Source organism: Octopus bimaculoides, chromosome 3, assembly GCF_046866305.1.
Source record: "Octopus bimaculoides isolate indiv1 chromosome 3, ASM4686630v1, whole genome shotgun sequence".
Taxonomy (NCBI): domain Eukaryota; kingdom Metazoa; phylum Mollusca; class Cephalopoda; order Octopoda; family Octopodidae; genus Octopus; species Octopus bimaculoides.
Genome location: NC_142930.1, coordinates 63,003,365 through 63,025,950, shown reverse-complemented (window position 1 = coordinate 63,025,950; position 22,586 = coordinate 63,003,365). Strand labels below are relative to the sequence as shown.

The 22,586-nt window shown below is 33.0% G+C and overlaps 1 protein-coding gene across 3 annotated transcripts in view; it reads left to right on the top strand.

Moving 5' to 3' along the window:
* The window catches only part of LOC106880651 (uncharacterized), a 46,575-nt gene that overhangs the window by 17,044 nt on the left and 6,945 nt on the right, over positions 1-22,586 (top strand). For 2 of the 3 annotated variants that reach the window (XM_052966421.2, XM_052966422.2), the window contains exons 2-7: positions 6,019-6,141; positions 15,768-16,117; positions 18,506-19,936; positions 21,206-21,290; positions 21,612-21,746; positions 21,961-22,141. In XM_052966421.2, coding sequence (XP_052822381.1) covers positions 6,019-6,141; positions 15,768-16,117; positions 18,506-19,936; positions 21,206-21,290; positions 21,612-21,746; positions 21,961-22,141 — 2,305 coding nt within the window. Of the gene's footprint in view, positions 1-6,018; positions 6,142-15,539; positions 15,676-15,767; positions 16,118-18,505; positions 19,937-21,205; positions 21,291-21,611; positions 21,747-21,960; positions 22,142-22,586 lie in introns of those variants that run through there. The other variant, XM_089349055.1, reaches the window with a different exon arrangement.

Genomic DNA, 22,586 nt, shown 5'->3' with positions numbered 1-22,586 from the left:
GGTATCCAGCTGTAGAAACTCTGCCAAATCAGATTGGAGCCTGGTGTAGCCATCTGGTTTCACCAATCGTCAGTCAAATCGTCCAACCCATGCTAGCATTGAAAGCGGACGTTAAACGATGATGATGATATATATATATATATATATATATATAGATATATATAGATGGATATATATCGATATATATACTTAAATATATACATATATAGATATATACTTATATATATATATATATATATATATATATGCTCTTTACTCTTACTCTTTTACTTGTTTTCTGTCATTTGACTGTGGCCATGCTGGAGCACCGCCTTTAGTCGAGGAAGTCAACCTGAGGACTTCTTCTTTGTAAGCTTACTACTTATTCTATCGGTCGCTTTTACCGAACCGCTAAATTATGGGGATGTAAACACAACACCATCAGTTGTCAAGTGATGTTGGTGGGGACAGTGACAGTTTCATGTATAGTAAGAATGTCAAGGGCTTTGTTGTACTTGTTGTAATCTGCGATACATTCAAACACGTTGGGGCTGATGTGATTGGCGAGCAGGTGGAATTCATACTCTTCTGCCCCATTAAGCAAGTCTAGGTAATTGGCAAAAGTAAAATGCCAATGTTTCCACCTTTTTCAGTCAGTAGGTGAAGCTGGGTTGATGTTGAAATTCTCTAGTTGTGGCACTTTGTCCATTTAGAAGAGTAAATTGTAGTTGTGTAGCAATTCTCAATTTTGTTAATACAGGAGGCTGAAAAGATTGGCTGTAAATAGGCTTTTGTCTTCTAAGAACAAGAGTACAGTATCTGTCAGTAGTAGCTTTAGTCATGAGCCTGGCTGGTCAGCAGACAGCCTTGTTTAATCCATTACCTACCAGTGATCTCATATGAGATCACTTAAAAATGATAAATTTCGTAATTATCTGTCAATATTTACACATATCTAACCTTTTTGCTATATCTACTAGGTATATTTCTCTGATATTCAAATGAGTTTGGCTAATTTTTCACCCAATATCTCGCTTATTTCTATTTAAAATGTTATTTTGATCATTCCAGCGTGTTTCTAAGGCTGTTTTATGCTAGAAATCAAAGTTTCATTAAAAAATTCCAGTTAACAGAATTATGGGAGGTAATGGGTTAAATACCATTTCGAAGCCTTGTTTTCAACTGGCTGTAGTAATATTAACAGTAGTGAATATAACTTGTATAGTTATAGTAATAATATCAGTAATTATTACCACAACTTTGTCAGCAAAAGTGCCAATTTTCTTCAGTTCTATTTTACTATAAACCTTAAGCACAATGCTAATCACTAGCCCCACTACAAAAGTTAACCTGTTGGATTACAGGGGCATCAATTAAAGTCTGTTTGCTTAATTCAACTAGCAAAATCCTTTCTTTCCTAAGTTACACTCTTAAGATTTAAACTGAGCACTGCATATTATTGAAGCACATTTCCTATTTTATTTATTTTTCATGTTAAGATAGATTTTTTTTTGTATTTTTGTCCATATGAAATTTATTTTATATTGCTCTAGGAAGTTAAAATGTATTGGGGAGGTGGGGCAAAATCGGTAGCTGGGACCAAATGAATAATCTCTGACTTCTTATTTTCTCTCTGCCTGTTTGAAACAATTACATTGCAAGTATTGCATCATCATTTTGTACTGTTGCATCATCTTTGGGAGTAAAAATTGATCAGCATTGTTGTTGAAGTTGAGAGAGTTTGAAACATAGCCAAGTGACAGGTAAAGTTTTCCTCGACTTTGATCTGATAGTAATTCAGGTTGCTAAAAATATATCTAGATAATTTTTGTTGTTTAACAATCAATATTCTTTTCTCTGTTGGATTCCAAGTCAATTTTTTTCCCCACACTAATTTGATAATTTTCAAAAGTCTAAAGTGGGGCAAAATGAGCAACGACTAAATTCATAACTTTCTTTTTAATTGCATGGTGTGTAACTATATTATGAAGAGAGCCACACCAACAGGTTGTGGAGAAGCTGTAGCGAATATTTTATGTTGAGTTTTAAATTTAGTTAAGTTTCATTAATTTCATATGTGCCATTTTTCCATGATTCTCTTTCAATTTGACCTTGATATTTTAAATTTTAGTTGTTTTATACATTGGTTAGACAATTTTGCCACTACACATCAGCAGAGAACACTAAAAACAATTTGCTTACAAAATTAAATAGTTTTAATTAACTTCTATGTTAGTTTGCACACATATGGTAAATAGCAAATATTTATTATGTTATACATTATCATCATTTAACATCCGTTTTCCATGCTGACATATATTTAAAATGTTTTCTCTTAATGGAAGGTTTTGTAGCATTATATTTCCTTGTATACTTGATGTTATTATACCTAATATAATGAAGATACAATAAAGGAATGGGTAAAGTATTGTACTCTTGATTAATTTTATTAGCAGCTGTCTTCTCTTTACAACAATCCTTGAAAAAATTCCTTTAGAATTGCCACCTCTCTTTCTTGAAAGATTTCTCTTTCTCCATACAAAGGACAGGCTATATGAGGCGTGTGTTTGAAGCAATGAAACATGAGTAGTAACTACAGATGATCTGTACTGACAGGAAAGGAATTAACTCAGCTTAGTTTTACTATGTTAATTTATGAGAAAATCTGAGCACATCTGAGCCCAGTGCTGCTGTGATTAGGTAAAATGTTTGTGCTAGTGTTTACATGCAGTACAGATAGATGATAAATGCTAAAATAATATGTGAAAGTAATTTTGTAGAAACAATTAAACTGATTGTAAGCATAATAAACATTTTATAGACTAGCCAGTTATTTCAATATACCAGTCAGCTAGGGCAGCATGTTCATGACTGCAGTACTATGTTTGGGTAACCTTGACCTTCGGTCTAATAATAACCACATCATGCCATGTCAGTCATTAATCTAGATGTACTAGTAACTGTATGTTAGTCAACTTGACTGTTTGTCACAAGTTAGAAAATTTTGGAGACCATGTTTGCATGAAATTTTGTTTCAAATTGGGAAAACTTTTAGGGAGACTTTTCTTAATGTTGTGAACTGAACATCATGACACAAGTGGTATCTATATTTCAAATCATGAAAAACATTCATTGAAGATGGTCACATTATGAAAATGCTTGTTGTGATCTGTGTAAATCATAGCTTGACTGTCCATGAAGTTTCTGAAGAAGTAGGCATCTGTTAAAGTTCATGCCACAGATATTTATATTGCATTAAATGTGACCCCACAAATATATATATATATATATATATATATATATATATTTGATATAAGGGGTTTAGTACACTGGTGATCTAAATGAATAGGTATGTTGAATAAGTGCTATAATTGGTTATCCATTAGGTTCCAAATTCACAGCTGAGGCTACAGTTAGGGATCTGTAATCAGGCTTCTGTGTTAGTAGGTATACATTAGAGGAAAAGGACATCAAAAACCAAGGCAGGACGGGTATCTCAAGTCATTTACAATAATTTAATTAGGGTAAGATAAATATGAAGTCTTACAGCTGTTTCTGGGATATCCCAAGTGATAGGCTTGCATGTTTGTACACTGGATATTCCATCATCAGAGATAAAGTGAGTATGAATGAAAGTTCTAGACAGGGAAATTCAGTTTATATGGAATAAAATAGAAAAATAAAGAGTAAAAGTAAATATAAGAATAGACAGGATAATAAAAATTCACAGTCCATCTTTTTTCCAGAGGGTATGAAAGTTGGTCTGTACTTCCACGAAGGTAATAAGCCCTTATGCTTAACCCCAGGTAAATCCAGGCAGAATTTTCCCAGAAACAACTGTAAAACTTCAAATTAACCTTACCCTAATTAAATTATTATAAATGACTTGAGATACTTGTCCTTCCTTGGTTTTTGATGTCCTTTTCCTTATGTGTGTATGTGACAAAGAATGAAATATTGGTTTCAAATTTTGGCACAAGGCCAGCAATTTTGAGGGAGGAGTTAAGTCGATTAAGTCAACCCCAGTGCTCAACTGATACTCATTTTATCAATCCCGAAAGGGCTGAGAGGTAAAGTTGACCATGACAGAATCTGAACTTTGAATGTGAAGACAGATGAAATGCTGCTGAGCATTTTACTCAGTATACTAATGGTTCTGTCAGCTCACTGCCCAAACAAAGAATAAAATATTAAAATGTAAATTTGCATGCAAATGTGAATGATTAGACTAATGACGCAATTAGATATCAATTATCAGTTTCCCATGTTGGCATAGTTCAAACAGAATTGCAATATAGCAACCTTTTTAGACATCTTGGTTGTACTGTTTCCTGACACACCATAAAGGTTTTGTTGTGCTTTTTTTTTTTAACCCTTTAGTGTTCAGATTAATTTGTCAAAATTAATCCTTATTTATTCACATTTCAAAAAATTTATCTGATATTATTTTGTAGCTTCAAGATAGGAAAGATGTAATTGCTTATTTTTAGAATGACATTGCAGGGTAGGTGTGAGAGGCTGATTCTGGCCAGTTTGAGCATAAAATGTGTTGAATATTTGGGCCGGATACAGCTGGTTTAAACACTAAAGGGTTAAAGATGCTACTCTTATCAATTAGTATAATTGAATGTGCTTGGTTTATCCTTATGCCCATTCTCCACTTTATATAAGTAAAATAGTGTTCATGCTACAAGGTCTGACCAAAAAGAAACCATAAGTTTTAAAAAGCAGATTTTTTTGCTTTATACATTATCTAACTTGCCCCTTTAAAATAATTCCCTCTACTGTTGACAGATTGCTCCCAACATTTTTTTTTTTTTTGCTTGAATGCCTTAGAAAGTATTTTCAAAAGTAGGACGCAGTACTTGTTGCAAATTTTCTTCTATCATCTAAAATAGACAAACTGTTTTGGGTGGATTCAACTTTAAGAACAGGAAAAAAAAAATCTGCAGTGGGTCTAAATCTGGAGAGTAAGGCAGCTGAGAGATAAGAATTATCTGGTGCTTTGTCAAAAAGTCATAGTTAAATAGTGCTGTCATTGTGCCGCATCCAGGTTTTGTTTATCCACACCTCAAGCCTCTTCCATCACATTTCCTTTATAATGCCTATTTGTTGTTTGACCATATGGATCAAACTCATTATAATAACAGCCATCCAATAAAAAGACAACTCTTGCAATTATCCAAACTGCAAAAGATGCCTTCATGCATCACACAGCTCTTAAGCAATCTGGCCTCCCAAATTGCCACCAGTCCTCTGTCTCTTGTCAAAGAATCCCTACCATCTTTGCAGAACCTTCTTTTCCTCCATTTCTCAACTACAATGACTCAGTGACCAGCACTTCCACGCGTTACCCACTTTGCACCCCACTCCACTCTATATACACTTGGCAAATTCCCTCCAAATCCATACCCTTCCTCCCTACTAGGGTTCCCCACTTTGTATACACATGGACCAAATGTAGAAATACCTCCAATCACTTCAAACCAAAAAGGTCATTAGCCCATACAATGTTCCATTATCTTCAAATATCACACCACAAAGTTTGTCCATACACAACAAACTCTTTAATTTCTCGCTCTCTATGTTATATTCTTTCTTGTTTTGTTCATATAATTTCCATTCTTTGTTTAATATATTGAAATACTGTGTCAGTATAATCTATCAACTGGCTTGTGTGGCTCTGCTTCATTTAACTAACACATGAAGTACTTAATGATTGACCATTGGCTAACCTGCTGGGTTCCGTTGGTGTCCATATATATCTTGATAAAAATGTAACCTTTATCTTCCTCAAAGTGAGCTTATTTTTTATGCGAGTTATTTTTTAAATGATTACCAAAACTACTCTTAAAACTCATAAAATTTCTCTTTTCTTTCTTTCATTTTTTTTTTCTGTGTCCATGTGTAGTCAGCAATGTCAATTCTTTTTATGGCTGTATTAAATAACCAATATAACTGATAATAACTGGAAAAACACTATTTACAATGGTTATTAATGCATGCATTTAATATACATATATATTTGTTATTTTCCAGACATTGTCTACAGGATTTGGTTATCTCAATAATGGGCAAATGAATAATATTCACCTGGAAGGAAATATTAGTCTCATTGAAAAACTTTTTGAGAGACAATATAATTATTCTTCAAATGGTCAGGTAAGAATATATACAAGAATTAAAAAGTATATTGATTTTTTCTTTTTAAAGATATTTTAATGGTATGAATAAGGTGTAAAAACTTATAAACTCTTCAAATGAAACTCTTTAAATAAACTTTATGAAGTAATTTATCTTCACCATGACTCTTAAAAGTGTTTGTGGACTAGCTTAGTTACAGAGCACAAAAAGACTCAACATAAACCATGATGCTGGTCTTTAGACAACACACATACACACACACACACAAACATATGTAACAAACTTGTGCAGTTTCCATCTGTCAAATTCCTCTCAGAAGCTATTGATCATGTGAGGCTATAACAGACACTTTCTCAGTGTGTTACACACCAAGATTGAACTGGAATCATGTGGCTGCAAAGCAGAATTCTTAATCATGAAGGTATGCCTGCATTTATGTCAACAAAATGTTATCAATGCATATAATTGCTGCTCACCTTGATTATGTAAGTTACCTAACTGGTAAGAGATAATACCAATACCTGTATTTCTGAAGAAATATAGCAAAAATTATTACTTTTCACATACCTTTCAAAATTACTCAATTTCAATATTGGTAAAAGAATTTATCTCTCTAAATAAAATAATTTCAAATTTTTAGACTAACATTTTCATGTATCTCTGTTTTACATGATATTTTGATTGGTGTACTGTAGTATGTCTTTTTGTATTTAATAACATATTCACAAGTTAGGTTTGAACACATAACCCTATTACATACAGTTTAAGAGTGTTCAAATACTATATTAGAAATAAAGCTACTAAGTTCAAATCTAATCTAGAATATATTAATACATAGGACAAGGAGCAATTGTTGACAAGTTGAAGGATGTTAAACAAGTATGAAAATATAGAAATTTTAAAGTATTTTAATGAAAAATTCAGATATAAAATTTTGCCAAATTGTTTATAGAACAATATACAACTGAGGCCAACTGAAAATTTTCCAAATATGTTCATAATTTATATATCAGATTCTTTCTGAATTTTTCCCACTGCTACTCAGACTCAGGTGCAAATTCTTAAAGGATGTATTGCCAGGTCATCAGATTATACATTAGTGTCCACTGTAGAATATTAGATCCACTACATATTATCTCTCTGTTTAGAGAACTTTAATGAAATGCATGTTGTTACATATAATTTCAGTAAAATGCTTCATGAATCTTGGTATATGGAAATTTGCCTGAATTTCCTCAAATAATTGTTTCAGCCTTGTCCTAATTAATTAGATCAGCAGCTGTTTATTAGTAAATGTATTGCTACATATTATAGCAATCATCATCATCATCATCGTCGTTTAACGTCCGCTTTCCATGCTAGCATGGGTTGGACGATTTGACTGAGGACTGGTGAAACCGGATGGCAACACCAGGCTCCAATCTAATTTGGCAGAGTTTCTACAGCTGGATGCCCTTCCTAACGCCAACCACTCAGAGAGTGTAGTGGGTGCTTTTACGTGTCACCCGCACGAAAATGGCCACGCTCAAAATGGTGTCTTTTATGTGCCACCCGCACAAGCCAGTCCAGGGGCACTGGCAACGATCTCACTCGAAAATCCTACGGGAGCCAGTCAGGCGGTACTGGCAACGGCCACGCTCAAAATGGTGCATCTCATGTGCCACCCGCACAAGAGCCAATCCAGGGGTACTGGCAACGATCTTACTTGGCTTGCCGGGTCTTCTCACGCACAGCACATTTCCAAAGGTCTCGGTCAGTAGTCATTGCCTCGGTGAGGCCCAATGTACGAAGGTCTTGCCTCACCACCTCAGCCCAGGTCTTCCTGGGCCTACCTCTTCCACGGGTTCCCTCAACTGTTAGGGTGTGGCACTTTTTCACGCAGCTATCCTCATCCATTCTCACCACATGTCCATACCAGCGCAATCGTCTTTCTTGCACACCACAACTGAACTGATGCTTCTAATGTTCAGCTTTTCTCTCAAGATACTTACACTCTGACGGGTATTCACATTGACATTACACATCCAACGGAGCATACTGGCTTCATTCCTTGCGAGCTTACGTATGTCCTCAGCAGTTACAGCCCATGTTTATCAATTAAATATTCTAAAAAAAAAAAAAAAAAAAAGCCTTTTACTACTCAATATGTTCCTTTCTCTTCAGAAATAACCTTTTCGCTATTACTTCAAGCTATTACAGTGTTATATGCCACATCTGTATATTCTGCTTTCTCATTATTTATCAGTTTGTATATATATATATGTGTGTGTGTGTGTTGGTAACAAAGGGCCTCTTGCTCTGAGTGAAAGACAGACTATGATGCCTTTGTGCAAACAGTCATGCTACATGGCAGTGTAATATGGGCTGTGACTGCTGAGGACATATGTAGGCTTGAAAGAAAGGAAGCTAGTATGCTCCGCTGGATGTGTAATGTCAGTATGCATGCACAACAGTGTCAGTGTCTTGAGAGAAAAGTTGGACATAAAAAGCATCAGATGTGGCGTGCAAGATAGATGACTGCATTGGTATGGTCATGTGATACATATGAATGAGGAGAGCTGTGTGAAGAAGTGTTGCACTCTAATGGTGGAGGGAACCTGTGGAAGAGGTAGACCCAGGAAGACATGGGATGAGGTGGTGATGCACAATTTTCAAATGTTGGGCCTCACAGAGGATGACAAGCAACTGAGGCCGAGTGTGATTGTAGTCACGGCTGATGCCAGTGTCATATAACTGGCCCATTAAAAGCATCCTTCAATTGTTGGGCGATATGCTGTGCTTGTGAAGACCTGTTGAACCGAGTGAAATTGTAGTTGTTGCTGGTGTTAATGGCACCCATGCTGGCAGCACATAAAAAGCACCCACTACACTCTTAGAGTGGTTGGCATTAGGAAGGGCATCCAGCCGTAGAAACCTTGCCAAATCAGATTGGAACCTGGTGGAACCCCCAGCTTACCAGTTTTCAATGAAACCGTTCAACCCATGCCAGCATGGAAAGCAGATGTTAAATGATATATATATATATATATAGATAGATAGATAGATATAGATATAAATATATATATCTGCTATTAATACAAACCTCCAGTGCATTTTGCAATTCAATGTTGACAATTTTATGAAATTTAACAGCATGCATTATCTCCAATGAATATATAGAAAACTTCACAATGTTCTTGTTTAAGTATCTTTAAAAATGTTGTCTTGAGAAGACCATATTCTAAATTTAGCAAAGCCAATGTCAATGAAATGTTCTTTAGCTATGAATAATAAGTATACTTTTAAAAGAGCTGATTAAGAATACCAGTCTTTCCAATCCAAGATTGTCTCATAACTCTATTCATTCTTTACAAATTGAAAAAACAAATCAGTAAAAATGTGTTGTTGTTTTTCTTATAAATGTTTTAGTTAAATCATTTCTTGTGTATTAGGAAACTGAAATCATGAAAATAAAAGAAAAAGTTGACTTTTTTTTTACCTAATTCACTGACATGTTTTCCAAAACATATAAGAATTTGTGTTTGTCTTCAAATGTAATTTATAAGTTTAAAAAAATAGAAAAAAATAAAAATTTTTATATTTATTTTAGATTTTTACATTAAACTATATCCATTTTGTTACTATCAATCTACAGCCCATGATATTTTTTTAACAAAATACAAAATCCAATGCATTTATCAATTGCTTTCTTTATCTAAACTTGATCTCTGTATTTCATGATGCAAAATGTAGCCAGAACTACATGAAAAATTAGAAAAATTTCAATCTATATTATTTAAAATATATTTTTCTAATGCCAAATATTTACTTAGACTAGTTTCATGGAATTAAACAAGTGAGATTTAAATTTCCCTTTTATTTGATGTAAGTTTATTGCCGGTAAGATTCCTAGATGATCTGGTAGCTTTTCTCTACTGCTGAGTAAATAGCTATGTAATATCATCTTGTTCAGATGAAACATCTGCTGTTGATTTGAACTCTTACAACTGATGAGTGGTAATGCAATACTTTGCCCACACAATTTCCAAACAGTTATACTTAAGAAGTACAATTTGTTGAAAGGTTAAGGTGCCAACTTTTGCTTTGTTGTTCCTGATTTCAAAATTCTATCCTAAATATTTCATGATTTTGCTGCCTGCCAACAGACCCAATCCGTCCACCTGACCCACTGACCTGACCTTCCTTCCTTTACTATTAATAGATAATGCACAGTAAAATTTGTAAAATATTTCTTATAAATTTTTCTTTTAGATTTTAAAAATGAACATAAATATTAAAATATTCTAAATGAGTAATGATAGCTAAGGAAGGAAAAGAAAATGTTTGGAGGCAAAGCTGTGTGATTAAGTAGTTCACTTTTTCATATGATTCTGGAATTGATTCCACTGCATAGCAACTTGGGCAAGTTTTTTTCTACCATAGCTTTGGGTGGATCAATACATTTTGAGTGGAATTTGATAGATAGAAACTGCATGGAAGCTTGTTTGTGTATGAGAGACCAGCAGAAAACAACCTGGAGTTTGGTTTCTGCTAGTGTAATATCATTGACTTGAAGCAAACTTTGATGTTGTCATGTAATCCCAGAAAGGCTATGATGAAAAGTGTTCTAGTCTTGATAATCTCATCATTTGTATATCACGAACTATAAATAAGACAAAAAAAAACATGAAGTACAATTAAACCTTGGGAGAGGCATTATGCCGGTAATAAACACACGCACTGGTTCAGTCCTTTATTAATTTATATAGTTTTTTGTTAAATTATTTCATTGCACTCTTGCAATCTCTTCAGTAACTTGTCTCTCCACTTCCATTTATTTTGAATGTATGATCTGGCGTTGTTTCGAAACAACGCCAGATCATACATTCAAAATAAATGGAAGTGGAGAGACAAGTTACTGAAGAGATTGCAAGAGTGCAATGCAATAATTTAACAAAAAACTATATAAATTAATAAAGGACTGAACCAGTGCGTATGTTTATTACCGGCATAATGCTTCTCCCAAGGTTAAATTGTATTTCTTTCAACACACGTATCCACATCAAGAATCTTGCACACGAAATACACATACAAAACATGAAGTATTTCATAGTTATTCAATTTACATAATTCTGCCTTTAATTGGCTGACGACAGATTCAACTCTTTATTTTATGGTAGTAGAAAAAGCAATTTGTAAAACCTTTATTCAGCTGTAAGCAAATGTTTAAATTTATATGTAAATATATATATATATATATATATATATATATATATATATATATATATATATATATATACCAGCAATTAACCAGTTCTTGTATAGAAAAATAATTGATGAATTGAACGAAAATTGTATTGTTGTGGAAGGCTGAAATACCTATGTGAGAAGCATTATTAGAAAGACTAGCAAAAAACTGTCAGGAGGTTGGTTTCTGTCAGTCTAATAATATCATTGGCTTGAAGCAAACTTTGTTATTAAGTAATCCCAGATCAGTTGAAAAGCTCTGATGCAAAGCATTCCAGTCTTGATAATCTTGTCATTTGTATATCTGGAACTATATTGTCCTGTATAGCATGATATATTAAAGTTTTGACTGTTTTCAGCAGCTTGAGCAACAAATGAATTGTGTGTATTTGGTATGTCTAATTGTAAAAGTGTTGGGTGTTTGGGAGAGTGTTTGCGAAAACTACATCTGTTATTTATGTGGATTTCAGACAAATCTAAATACGTAAAAGAAATGTGTAAACTTGTGTAAAAAAATACAACACACCTTTTACGATTTGGAAAGAACTTTTTTTTTCTCTTCTCATTATTTAACATATTTTGTTTGGTAATAATTAGCAAAATATTGTTACATTAATGGCAGTAAATATGCATTAGTAAAATAATGAAGCCATTTACAGAGAGTAGAAATAACTCAGCTGAGAGTGTGAGACAGAAGCTCTAAAGATCCCGGGTTTATTCCTGGGTTTTTGGTATATTGATATCCTGGTTTGTTCTTGAAACTATTATTGAAATTTCTATAGGTTGAGTTAAGGGAAGCTGATAGACGAGTAAGTTTCAGTTACATATACACACACACTAACAAATCAATAATATGAATATGCTAACTTTTTGTTTTTGTACATACCTGTTGTGTGTGTTGCACTTCAAAGAAGTGGCAAAGCGAGAGAGAAAGTAAGAGAGAGTGAAAGAGACAGTGAGTGGTGACAGCGTTCATTTTGTGTTTTTAAATGTTTCAGAGGATATAAGAGAGAGAGTGTGTGTGTGTGTGAGAGAGAGAGAGAGAATGAAAGAGACAGTGAGTGGTGATGGCGTTCGTTTTGTATTTTTAAATGTTTATCACACTGCAAGAGAAATAGACACATAGATACATATAAACATTATTAAATCAAAAGCGGGAGGGAAGAGGGACCCAAAGGAAGTGAAAGAAAGAAAGAAAGTGAGAGAGACAGTAGAAACATAAATCTAAAGAAAAGTTCATACTTAGATACATAGTCACAGCAAATATTGGATGTCAGTTTCACTTTTCATTACCACACGGACAAAATTAACTCACAAATGGCTGCGTACTCCACAGACATGCATAACATTAATGTAGTTTTCAGGGAGATTCAGCCTCACACAGAATATAACAAGGCTGGCTCCTTTGAATTATAGCTACAACTCAAGACATATATATATATGAATGTATTTGTGTGTGTGTGTGTGTAGTTTAGGTTAGTTAAAACAGGTTTGCAATAAGTGTTGCATGGTGGAAATAAACGCAATTACCAAACTTTCATTCATAAATCCATTTATTATTTCGTTCTTTTGCATTTCAATTTGTACACTGAGGTTCTTTGAATATGTGTTATGTATTTTAAGGTTAAATAGTAATTCTGTTTACGTTTGTGTAACAGATATTTTGGTTGGATTATATAGTCATTGGTGTTACATTACTTTTTATATTCTGTAACTGTCACAATATACTTTTCTAGGCTGATTTTTTGTGGGGAGGGAGTCAGTTGATTAGATCAACCCTAGTACACAATTGATACTTAATTTATTGACCCCGAAAGGATGAAAGGTAAAGTCGATCTCAGCAGAATTTGAACTCAGAACGTAGACAGACAGTCATAATATACAAACAGTACACTGTTTACAGATGCTTACATTTTTTATGTTTTCCGTGAATTTTTCATGGGTCCAGCTAGTAATCATTATTATAAAAAGATGTAAGAGTTTGTTTAGTTAATCAAATAGTTTCAATCGTTTTGTCTTCCTCGTTGTTGCCTTAAGATATCCTTAACCACCACATATTCATTTATTCAAGTTTATCACAGTCACTTATTTCTCTAATTTTGTCATAGATTGGCTGACTGAAAACTCTAAGATTTTTCTACAACTTACCATAGGAGATATGTCTCAATTCTCTCATAAAAATCCTAAGTAGCTTACTTGTGCAATAGCTAGAGGAAGTAATCTTGACCAACTTAGAGGTATCTCCCCATTATTGCAACACTTCAAAGACAGACCTTAGGAAAGCAGAATGTGCTTTTCTGCAACACAAACTTTCAAGCTTTCACAAATTTCTGATGGCTCCCTTTCTATGAAAGTCACTACTTTTTCAGAATCCTACCACATGCACTTCTCAACTAACATTTCTGTTATTAACACACTTGCAGATGAAACTAGCAAATGTTTTTTTCTGTTTTGTTTCCAATTCAGATGTGCACCATGCCTACACTATCTTTGACTTGATCTATTGTACTACTACATTAATGTATTTGACAAGTACATAGACCTCATTGATCAACCCAACCCATCAAAGCCACCAGTTCTGATGGTGTTTCTTCTAGTATCTCCAAACAGTGCATTCCAGACCTAGCTCCCACTTTCACTAAACTCTTCAATTTCTGATTCACACAATGTCTCATCTTTAAGAAGATAAATCTTTTTGAATATCCCTTCCGTAGATCACAAGTAATCGGATTTCTCTGGTATTTACTTCTGGTCTTTTGTCCTTTAGAACTTCAACAAAAGTAATGTTGTTACTTTAAACTGAGTCAAGCACAAGCACCTCTTTGCTACATTATTTGCAAATGGCCTCATTCCATTTTTCACCTTTTGGAAGTTTCCTGTCAAACCACTTTATTCCAACCTGAGTGTACAGGACTCTCTCTGAGCCACTTTCTGTCAACTCTGATATTTTCCTATGTTTTGGTTATATCCTACATTCTTTCTTCTTTATATTGGTTTCAAATTTTGGCACAAGGACAGCAATTTCAGGGGTTGGGGGTAAGTTAATTACATCGATCCAGTGCTTGACTCCGAAAGGATGTAAGTCAACCTTGGTAGAATTTGAATTCAAAATGTAAAGATGGATGAACTGTCACTAAACATTTTACCCAGCATGCCAATGATTCTACCAGCTCGTTGCTTTTTTCCTTCTGTATATTGATGAATTTTTTTCTGTTACTTCTCAGTGCAAGAACACACTCCTATGCTTAACATTTTGCACATAGGTGTCATGCAGCAAATTATGTAAGACTTGCATTGATTATATAAACAAAGACTTAAGAATCTCTCTCTAACTGGGAGATGATAATCTTGCAACACTACACTTTATATGGTAAACATAATTAAGACTCCCAAATCTGCTTCAAATGCTAAGCCTCACAATCATAACTGCATCCCAGATACTAAGGCTGTAATTATAGTTATACCAGGTTTCTTTACTTTATCATTGATCTAGCAAACTTATCAACAAAGTACAACTACAGTCTTACAGCTATGTTGTTTCTTCTTGCTTATTATGTAGCAGCTACCACAGTCTCTGCTCTTATGATGCAGCATGTAGTGTATCACTTTTGTGCAGGTTTACAATTGCACTTGACACTTTGCCTAATTTTTTCAGTCACATTTTTCCTTTGGAAATTCAAGCCAAACATTAACATTTGTTTTACCAATTTTGGAAGTCTGCAAAGATTATGAATACCAGTCTTACTTCTTTGATTAGAAAACAAAAAAACAAAAGGGGATTTTTTTCTGCATACTAAATAAAAGTACAGTAAGGACTTACACATATAACATAGGGAATTGAAAGCTTCAGTTAACTGAGACTACACAAGCCATCAATACAAAAGTTCCATCTAGAGGGGGGGGGGGGGGTGTACAAAAACAAAACAAAACAAAAAAGAGTAAGAGAGATAACTCTCATAAGTTCATTTGCTAAATTTAGACAACATATAAAATGAAACTGGATCAAAGATTTCCATTTCAAGATATATCTTAAATTTTTGACTCTGGAAGATAAAAATGCCTAACTAAAGGTATTGAGGTTATGCATAGATGAGGATTGTGTGGAGTTTAGTGTGTATCTGCATAGGGGACTGATTTTTGCCATGAGGCACTTTAGGATCCACCCCCTTCCCCTGCTAAGAAAACAATTTAAAACAATGTAACATATAATGATTTTGAAAAATGGGTAATGTTAGAAATAAGTTTATTTCAAAAACTAGAATGAGCAATCTTGAATACACTCTATTTAGAAAATGTATTGACTAGTTTAATTTATATATTGATCATGTAAGTGAATATGTCAGTTTATAAAAATAATTAAATTTTCTTTCATTTAAATTCTGATATGTTGTTCAACTTTAACTATTTTTTATTTTCAGGCAACACCAAATTTATATGAGTCCTTACAGATGCCATTTTCTGGTGATGAATGGCTGGAAAATAACAATTATCAAATCAACACAGATATAAATGAGCAATGGAGTTGTGATAGATCAAATGATCCTCTTGCTAATTCCAGTCAGTTTATGCTGTTCAATCAAGATCCATGGGAGCAAGAAAAATTTATTGATAAATTTGGCCTTAATAGTTGCTCGAATGAACGATGTTCAACTGCCCTTGATGATTTAGTTTCCAAGATAGTGGATGATGATCACCCTCTGCTTAATGACAATGGTGACTGTGAAGATACTCACTCACAGTCCACATCAGGGGTGTTTTCTTTTGATGGGTATGTAATCCTATTTTTATATTGTCTGTGTTAACCATAATGTATTAGGAAAGTTTTTAATTACATTAAAAAAAAACACTTCATAATTTAAAAAATATTTTTATATTGCACATTAAAATGTATTTTATTTTATGTTACTATCCCATGGTGGAATATTTTATTTTACTAATTTTAGTATTTGCTTGTATATTGAAGCAAGTATTTTTATAATTTGATATTCTTCCTACTGCTTAAATTTGAAGCAGGACTGGGACCAAACAAATTAGTTGCATGAGCTTACATAATTTGATCCCATGACCACATAACCATTTGTTGAGTGCCTTAATTTTACAATTACTGTATTTCAATTCATATGTAAAATTTTTATGTTCAAGATATTATGCAGGCAATTACTCTATTTATTTTATAATTAGACTAGACTCTATTTTTGGTATAAATAGTTCAAGTTTTAATAAACTGTATTCAGAATGTTGTACTCCATCTTATGCTTAATAAATATGTATAATCTTCAGAGAATCTAAGATTGTTTTGTAAAGTTTCAATAACACTGCTGATCAAAAGATAACATTAAAAATTCCATTAATATCCTCAAGTTACACCTGCTTTTCCATGCTGGTATGGGTTGGCTGGCTCTTCGCAAATCAATTCAGTTTTTTGTTCAGCCAGCTACATCTTGCACTTATGTCCTGTTTTTGGCATGCTTTCTATGGCTAGATGCTCATTCTATTGTCAACCACCAAACAGAGTACACTGTATTTATCATGGCACCAGTACATCCTCAGACTAAAAAGTCTGTCTCCTGTTCATTCATCAACAACTTTACAGAGTATACTGGATGCATTTTGTTGTGGCACCTACACCAGAGTTTACCTTATTCTTGATATTACTGAAGTGTCCTCTCTATTTATATTGTTGTTGTTTGCTAGCCACCTGAGAGTGTATTGTGTACATTTTAACATGGCACCATAACTAGAAAGGTTGTATTTTGCCTAGCTGGCTTAAAGAGTCCACTCTACCTTACAATGTCTCTATTCATTTGTTCATCAGTATCAGGGGGTTGTCTTGTTCCCAGTAGGTGGGAGAGAAAGTGGTGAAAGAGAGTGATAGAATGGAAGATTAAAGAAAGACAGTGATAGACAGCTATATGATAATTGTTAGTAAGGAAATTCAAAAGGTACATGTGTGGATGTGTAGGTATGTATATTTTCATGACATTGCTTCTATTGTTATTTCTGATCTACTTCATTGATATTAAGGACTTACCAGACTTAACTAATACCTTACACTACACATAGCTTCGTTTTTTTAACTACTGATATGACAAGTGCTTGTCTGATCTTCCAAGATATTGAAAGGCTCATGATCTCCAGCTGTCTTCATATGATATATATTTAAATGTCAGACCATGCATGTATTTCCATTTATTTGGTTTAAGGGAAGCGGGTTTGAATCTCACCTGCAGCAATGTTTAGAATACAAATGGACATTAAATAATGATGATTTTGTAAAACATATTGTAAGCATGCATTTAGAGTCGGAGCATAACTAGGGTCATAAAAAAATAAATTTCGCATGAGAATTGAATTTTGAATCAATTCATTTAAAGGAAATATTTGTTATCTCAACAAGAAAAGAAGCTTATGATGTCATACACTGGATGTGATCTATTTTCTCTTCATTCTGTCCATATAGATGAGACCAAACAAAGTCTTTATTTTTTATTTATTCCCCAAATTTAAGTATATGTCCATCCAAATGGCTTTTTGTAGTATGAACAATATTGAAAAGTTTGTAGCTGAAACTGTGCATGGTTTGCTTAAAAAACAAAACAAAAAAAAAAAACAACACTTTTTTCTTCTAAAGAACTAATCCATTCACTTGAACAATTTCTATCTCTGTTTTGACTCTAAGGATTATTACTTAATATATACACCATATGGATGAGTTTTTTCCCCATTCATCTCTGCACATGAATTTTGCTAGCATCTCGTAATCATTCCTTTTCTTTTTTTCTTTTTTCCTAATGTATATTGGCCCCATTGTATTTTGGTCTCCATTTATGAACAGGATTTTTAGGAATAGTTGTTCCTATTCAGCTTGTAAGATATAATTTATCCTTCAATCCATCCTGGCAAAGCCAAATGAATTTGATTTTATATCTTGGCTTAAGAAATCAACTACCTAAAGTTACAAGGAACATAAACCAACAAAGAAGCTGCTATATTTTTTTTACCTACTAGAAACAGCAGCCAACTCTCCTTCAAATTACACCTGTTATCTTCAGCTTTCCAGTCCAACTTTTCTGCTTTGTAGTTAACTATAAATTTTATTTTTCTAGTATGTACACTGTTCAAAATTCAATTCTTATGTGAATTTAATGTTTTTCAGCTCTCCTGGTTTGTCACTTGGAAGTGTCTGGTCTTGTAACAACCAAATAAGGTCCAGTACTGAATCAGATTATGGGAATGTTGAACATAATACCTCACCTCATTGGGATGAGAAATTTAATTCTTCATCTCTATTTCAAGAGTCAAAATCATCAGATGCCTACCTCAGTGCCAAGGATACTTTTAGCTTTGAAGATCCTTTATTCACTGATACTTCTGTTTCTATTGCTTCTTCTTTGACCTACCCTTGCTTTTCAACTCCCAGATCTCTTGGAAACTTCAACAATCAGAACAACAATAACTTGGTTCCAGATTCTGAGATTGTCCATAACATCTCAAATTCTAATTTTTCTAAAAACAAGTCTTCACAGTGTGATAACACACAAATAGATATGCCTCCAATGAGTCCACTCATTCATTTCCAGGGAGATTTCAGCAACATTCAATCACCACAGTCGCCTGGAGTAGATTCTTCAGTCAACAAAACCTATCCTATATCTAATGGCCATGTTTTACCTTTGCAAGATTCTGCAGTAAATGTTAATGAGAAAACTTATCCGTTCAACAATAAAAACAATTTGACATTCCATATGCCTTCTACTCAGATCAATTCTGGCCATGAAAGAGAACCTTTCAATTGTGATTCAAAGCCTCAAAATGTTAGTTTCCACAAAAGAAACAATTCTGTATGTCAACCCCCTCCTATTCCTGTGCAACAGCAAATTTCTTCCATCCCCAATCAGATCTCTTATGGTCGAATTCCGCCTAAATTTTGTAGTCATAACATGTCAAATTCTTCTCTGCCTAATGTTATTGATGGTGGCTTTAATAATGTTGAAAATTTACATCAGATTCCAAGGCGAAACTCATACCCTCATAAAAATAATATTGCAATGATTGCTGCTACACTCAACAAGCAACATCTTCTACAAACAAAACTGTTAGATCACTGCAATGGAAATGTAACCAACATTGGGTCAAATATTTCTTTCCCCAAGAATACTGGTGGACATGAAAATATTACACCATGTGCAGCTGATTTTGTGCCTATGGATCACCATCAGTTTAATCAGGAAAGATTTAATAGTCCAACATCTTTATCATCTACTGACTTTTATCGTCAAAGAGGAATCTCTCCAACAGAAGAAAATGATCTTGGGCCAGATAATTTACAACAATACCCTGATGATTTTTATATGCATGATATGGGTATTATCAATAACCATATTGGGCAACCATCATTTCTCAAATACTCCCCTCCACTACCTACAAACCAAATGGTACCAACACCACGCAACTTTGGACATGAGGTTTATCCACTTGAAAATTTCAGCTATTTCCCTCCATTTTTTGGTCCAAATGATCTAATTTACGACATGCCTTCTTATTTATATGGATTTCATCCTCTTTATTCAGGCTACCGACACAATAGGTAAGTTAAGACAATGTTTTTTTTAGTAAGAAACTGGAAAGAAATGTAAATGAGCTTGGTGAAAGCTGATAAATGCATAGCTCAATTCTAAGTTTGAAGACTTTTGTCAAAATGTGAAGTATACAAATTATTATATTGTTGTAAAGATATTTTTTACCTACATAGAAACTTTTAGTAATTAGTTTTATGATCTTAACTTTCTTAAAGAGTATTGCTAAGAACCTAATTGCTTCTCTCTTGTATTAAATTAGTTACATTATCTTTTCAAGGATTTTTATCTTCATTATTAGCCACCTATCATTCTCAGTCCATTTTTTATATAGACTGACATGATGATTTTGAATCTAATTTCTCAAATAGTAAAAAATTTCAATATCAAGCAAAATGAAAAAAAAATTATTGATAGATTAAGATAATGCTCCACTTCTACCCAAATTGGGCTAATTTATTTGAAAGTAGAATGCCCAGTAGATGTAAAATTAAGATGATACAGAAGTAACATATATCTTGAATCTGACAATTTTAATATAGTATTTTTTTTTTTTTTTTACATTGGTACTGGATTATTGAATTGAATTAACTCAGTATATTATTTTACTTAACCCAATGAGTTAAAAATAAGGAGAAAATAAGAAAGAAAGAAGACTGTAGCAAGTTCATCGCCTGAACTATTCTGGAGCCTGGAAATATTTTAGAACAGTTTCTCTATTAACTTTAAGTTACTGGAGAGATTTCTTGTTGCATTTTCAGTTCCTTATAATCATCATCATCATTGCCTTTAGTCCTTTCAAGATCAATAAACTAAATATCTGTCAAGCACTGGGTGTCAGTATAATTGACTGTTCCCTCTAAATTTCTGATCTGGTTTTTGTGTTAAAGAATATTATTATACTAACTCAAGTATGGGGACTGGCAGAAACAATAGAATGAAGAGCTTAATATAGTCAGTTCCATTCCTCTGCATTCATAGTTCAAATCCTCTGGGTTCAATAAAATAAGTAATAAATATGTATTGGAACTAATTCAATCCACTAAACTTCTTTCTTCTCAATAACTTTGTGGCCTTCTGCCAAAGTAAAAATATTATTGTAAGGCAGAAAAAGTTAAATTTATCTTCAAATGTTATTGAATTTACTTTTATAATTTAGATAACTACAACTTATCTTATAATTCCTCCACAACACATACACACTTTTTCTGTTGTTATTTCTGATTTTTTAAATTATTATTGAATATTTGTTATTTCTCTCTTAAAACATTACCTTGTAGAAGAAGTGGTCCTTCTAATGAGTTACATTTACGATTAGAGGAATGCTATGACCAGTTCAAGGCAATAGAAAGAGAGCGTAAAAAGGTCAGGAATTATTTTTCATCATTTTTTACTAATCCTTAGAATCATTGCTGTTTTTTAATGACTTAAATACAAATATTAAATAGATTTTAAGTCAATGGATGATACTTTCTGTTGTTGCTTGCAAACTCATTTGTGTTAATTTTGGTGATTATGTAATGTATTTTTAAGCATTAAATTATTAAAAGTGTAATCACTTAGTTCTGATTAGATGAATGTAAATACTAAGACATTGGTTATTCATGCATTAAGTATATAACAAATTAGAACTAATGAAAAATAATTATTTTTAGTGTATCTAGCTGATTCCTTTCTTATTTGTAGACTGAAGCAGAACTTGCTCGTCAAAATCCAGGGAAGAAAGTGTCTAGCACTAACAACATTGCTATTCCGGCACTGCCATCTAATCCATCACGTGTGGATAAACTGGTTGTAGATTCATTTAAAGAACAGGCACGAGTAAGTTTTACTGAAGATATTTTATTGTTTATGCTTGAAAATGTTTAGTTTTGCCATTTTAAAAAATTACTTGTAGGATTTGATTTGCTTTAGTTCTTAAAGTTATTAGTATTTCATACAATACAATGTTTCTATTAGAAGAGAATATTTCTAAATTAAATATTTAAACCAAAAGGAATGCTTATTGTGAAATTTCCAATCTAATTTATTTCAGGTAAAAACATTAATTGATAAAATGGAAAAACTAAAAAATACATTACTTCACCTTAACATTCATTTAACTTTGGAAAAATGGTATGAAGGAATACGTAAAGTACAAGCTTGTCGTAGTGAGGAAATAATAAATGCTGCTAATAGATACAAGAGTGGAATGCCGAGACATCAAGATGACAATGGTAAGTGTATGTTGAATTACCTAAAAGATTTTAAAATATTTACTAAATTAAAAAATACCTTTTATAAACACTGGAAATTTAACTAAATTTATTCAAAATATTTATATGTTTATATATTTAGAAACAAATTGTTCATATTCACTAAGAATAATGGATAGTAGACTGTAATTCTTTATTATGTAGATTCAATGTGTGGGATTTCAGATATGCTTATAGTGAATCAACTATGAGTCTAAGCAGTGTGTGGAATTTCAGGCATGCATTTCATGTTTCAGTGTGCTTGATAGTAAGAGAAGTTCAAGGCGAAAGATAATGGAGTCCAGTGGTGATTTGCTGGAGATAGTGAATAATATTGTACAATATATAGGTTTTCAATGATAAACACTAATATGTAAAACAATACCCATTGGCTATATAATGTGTATGTGGGAGATGTAGATTTAAA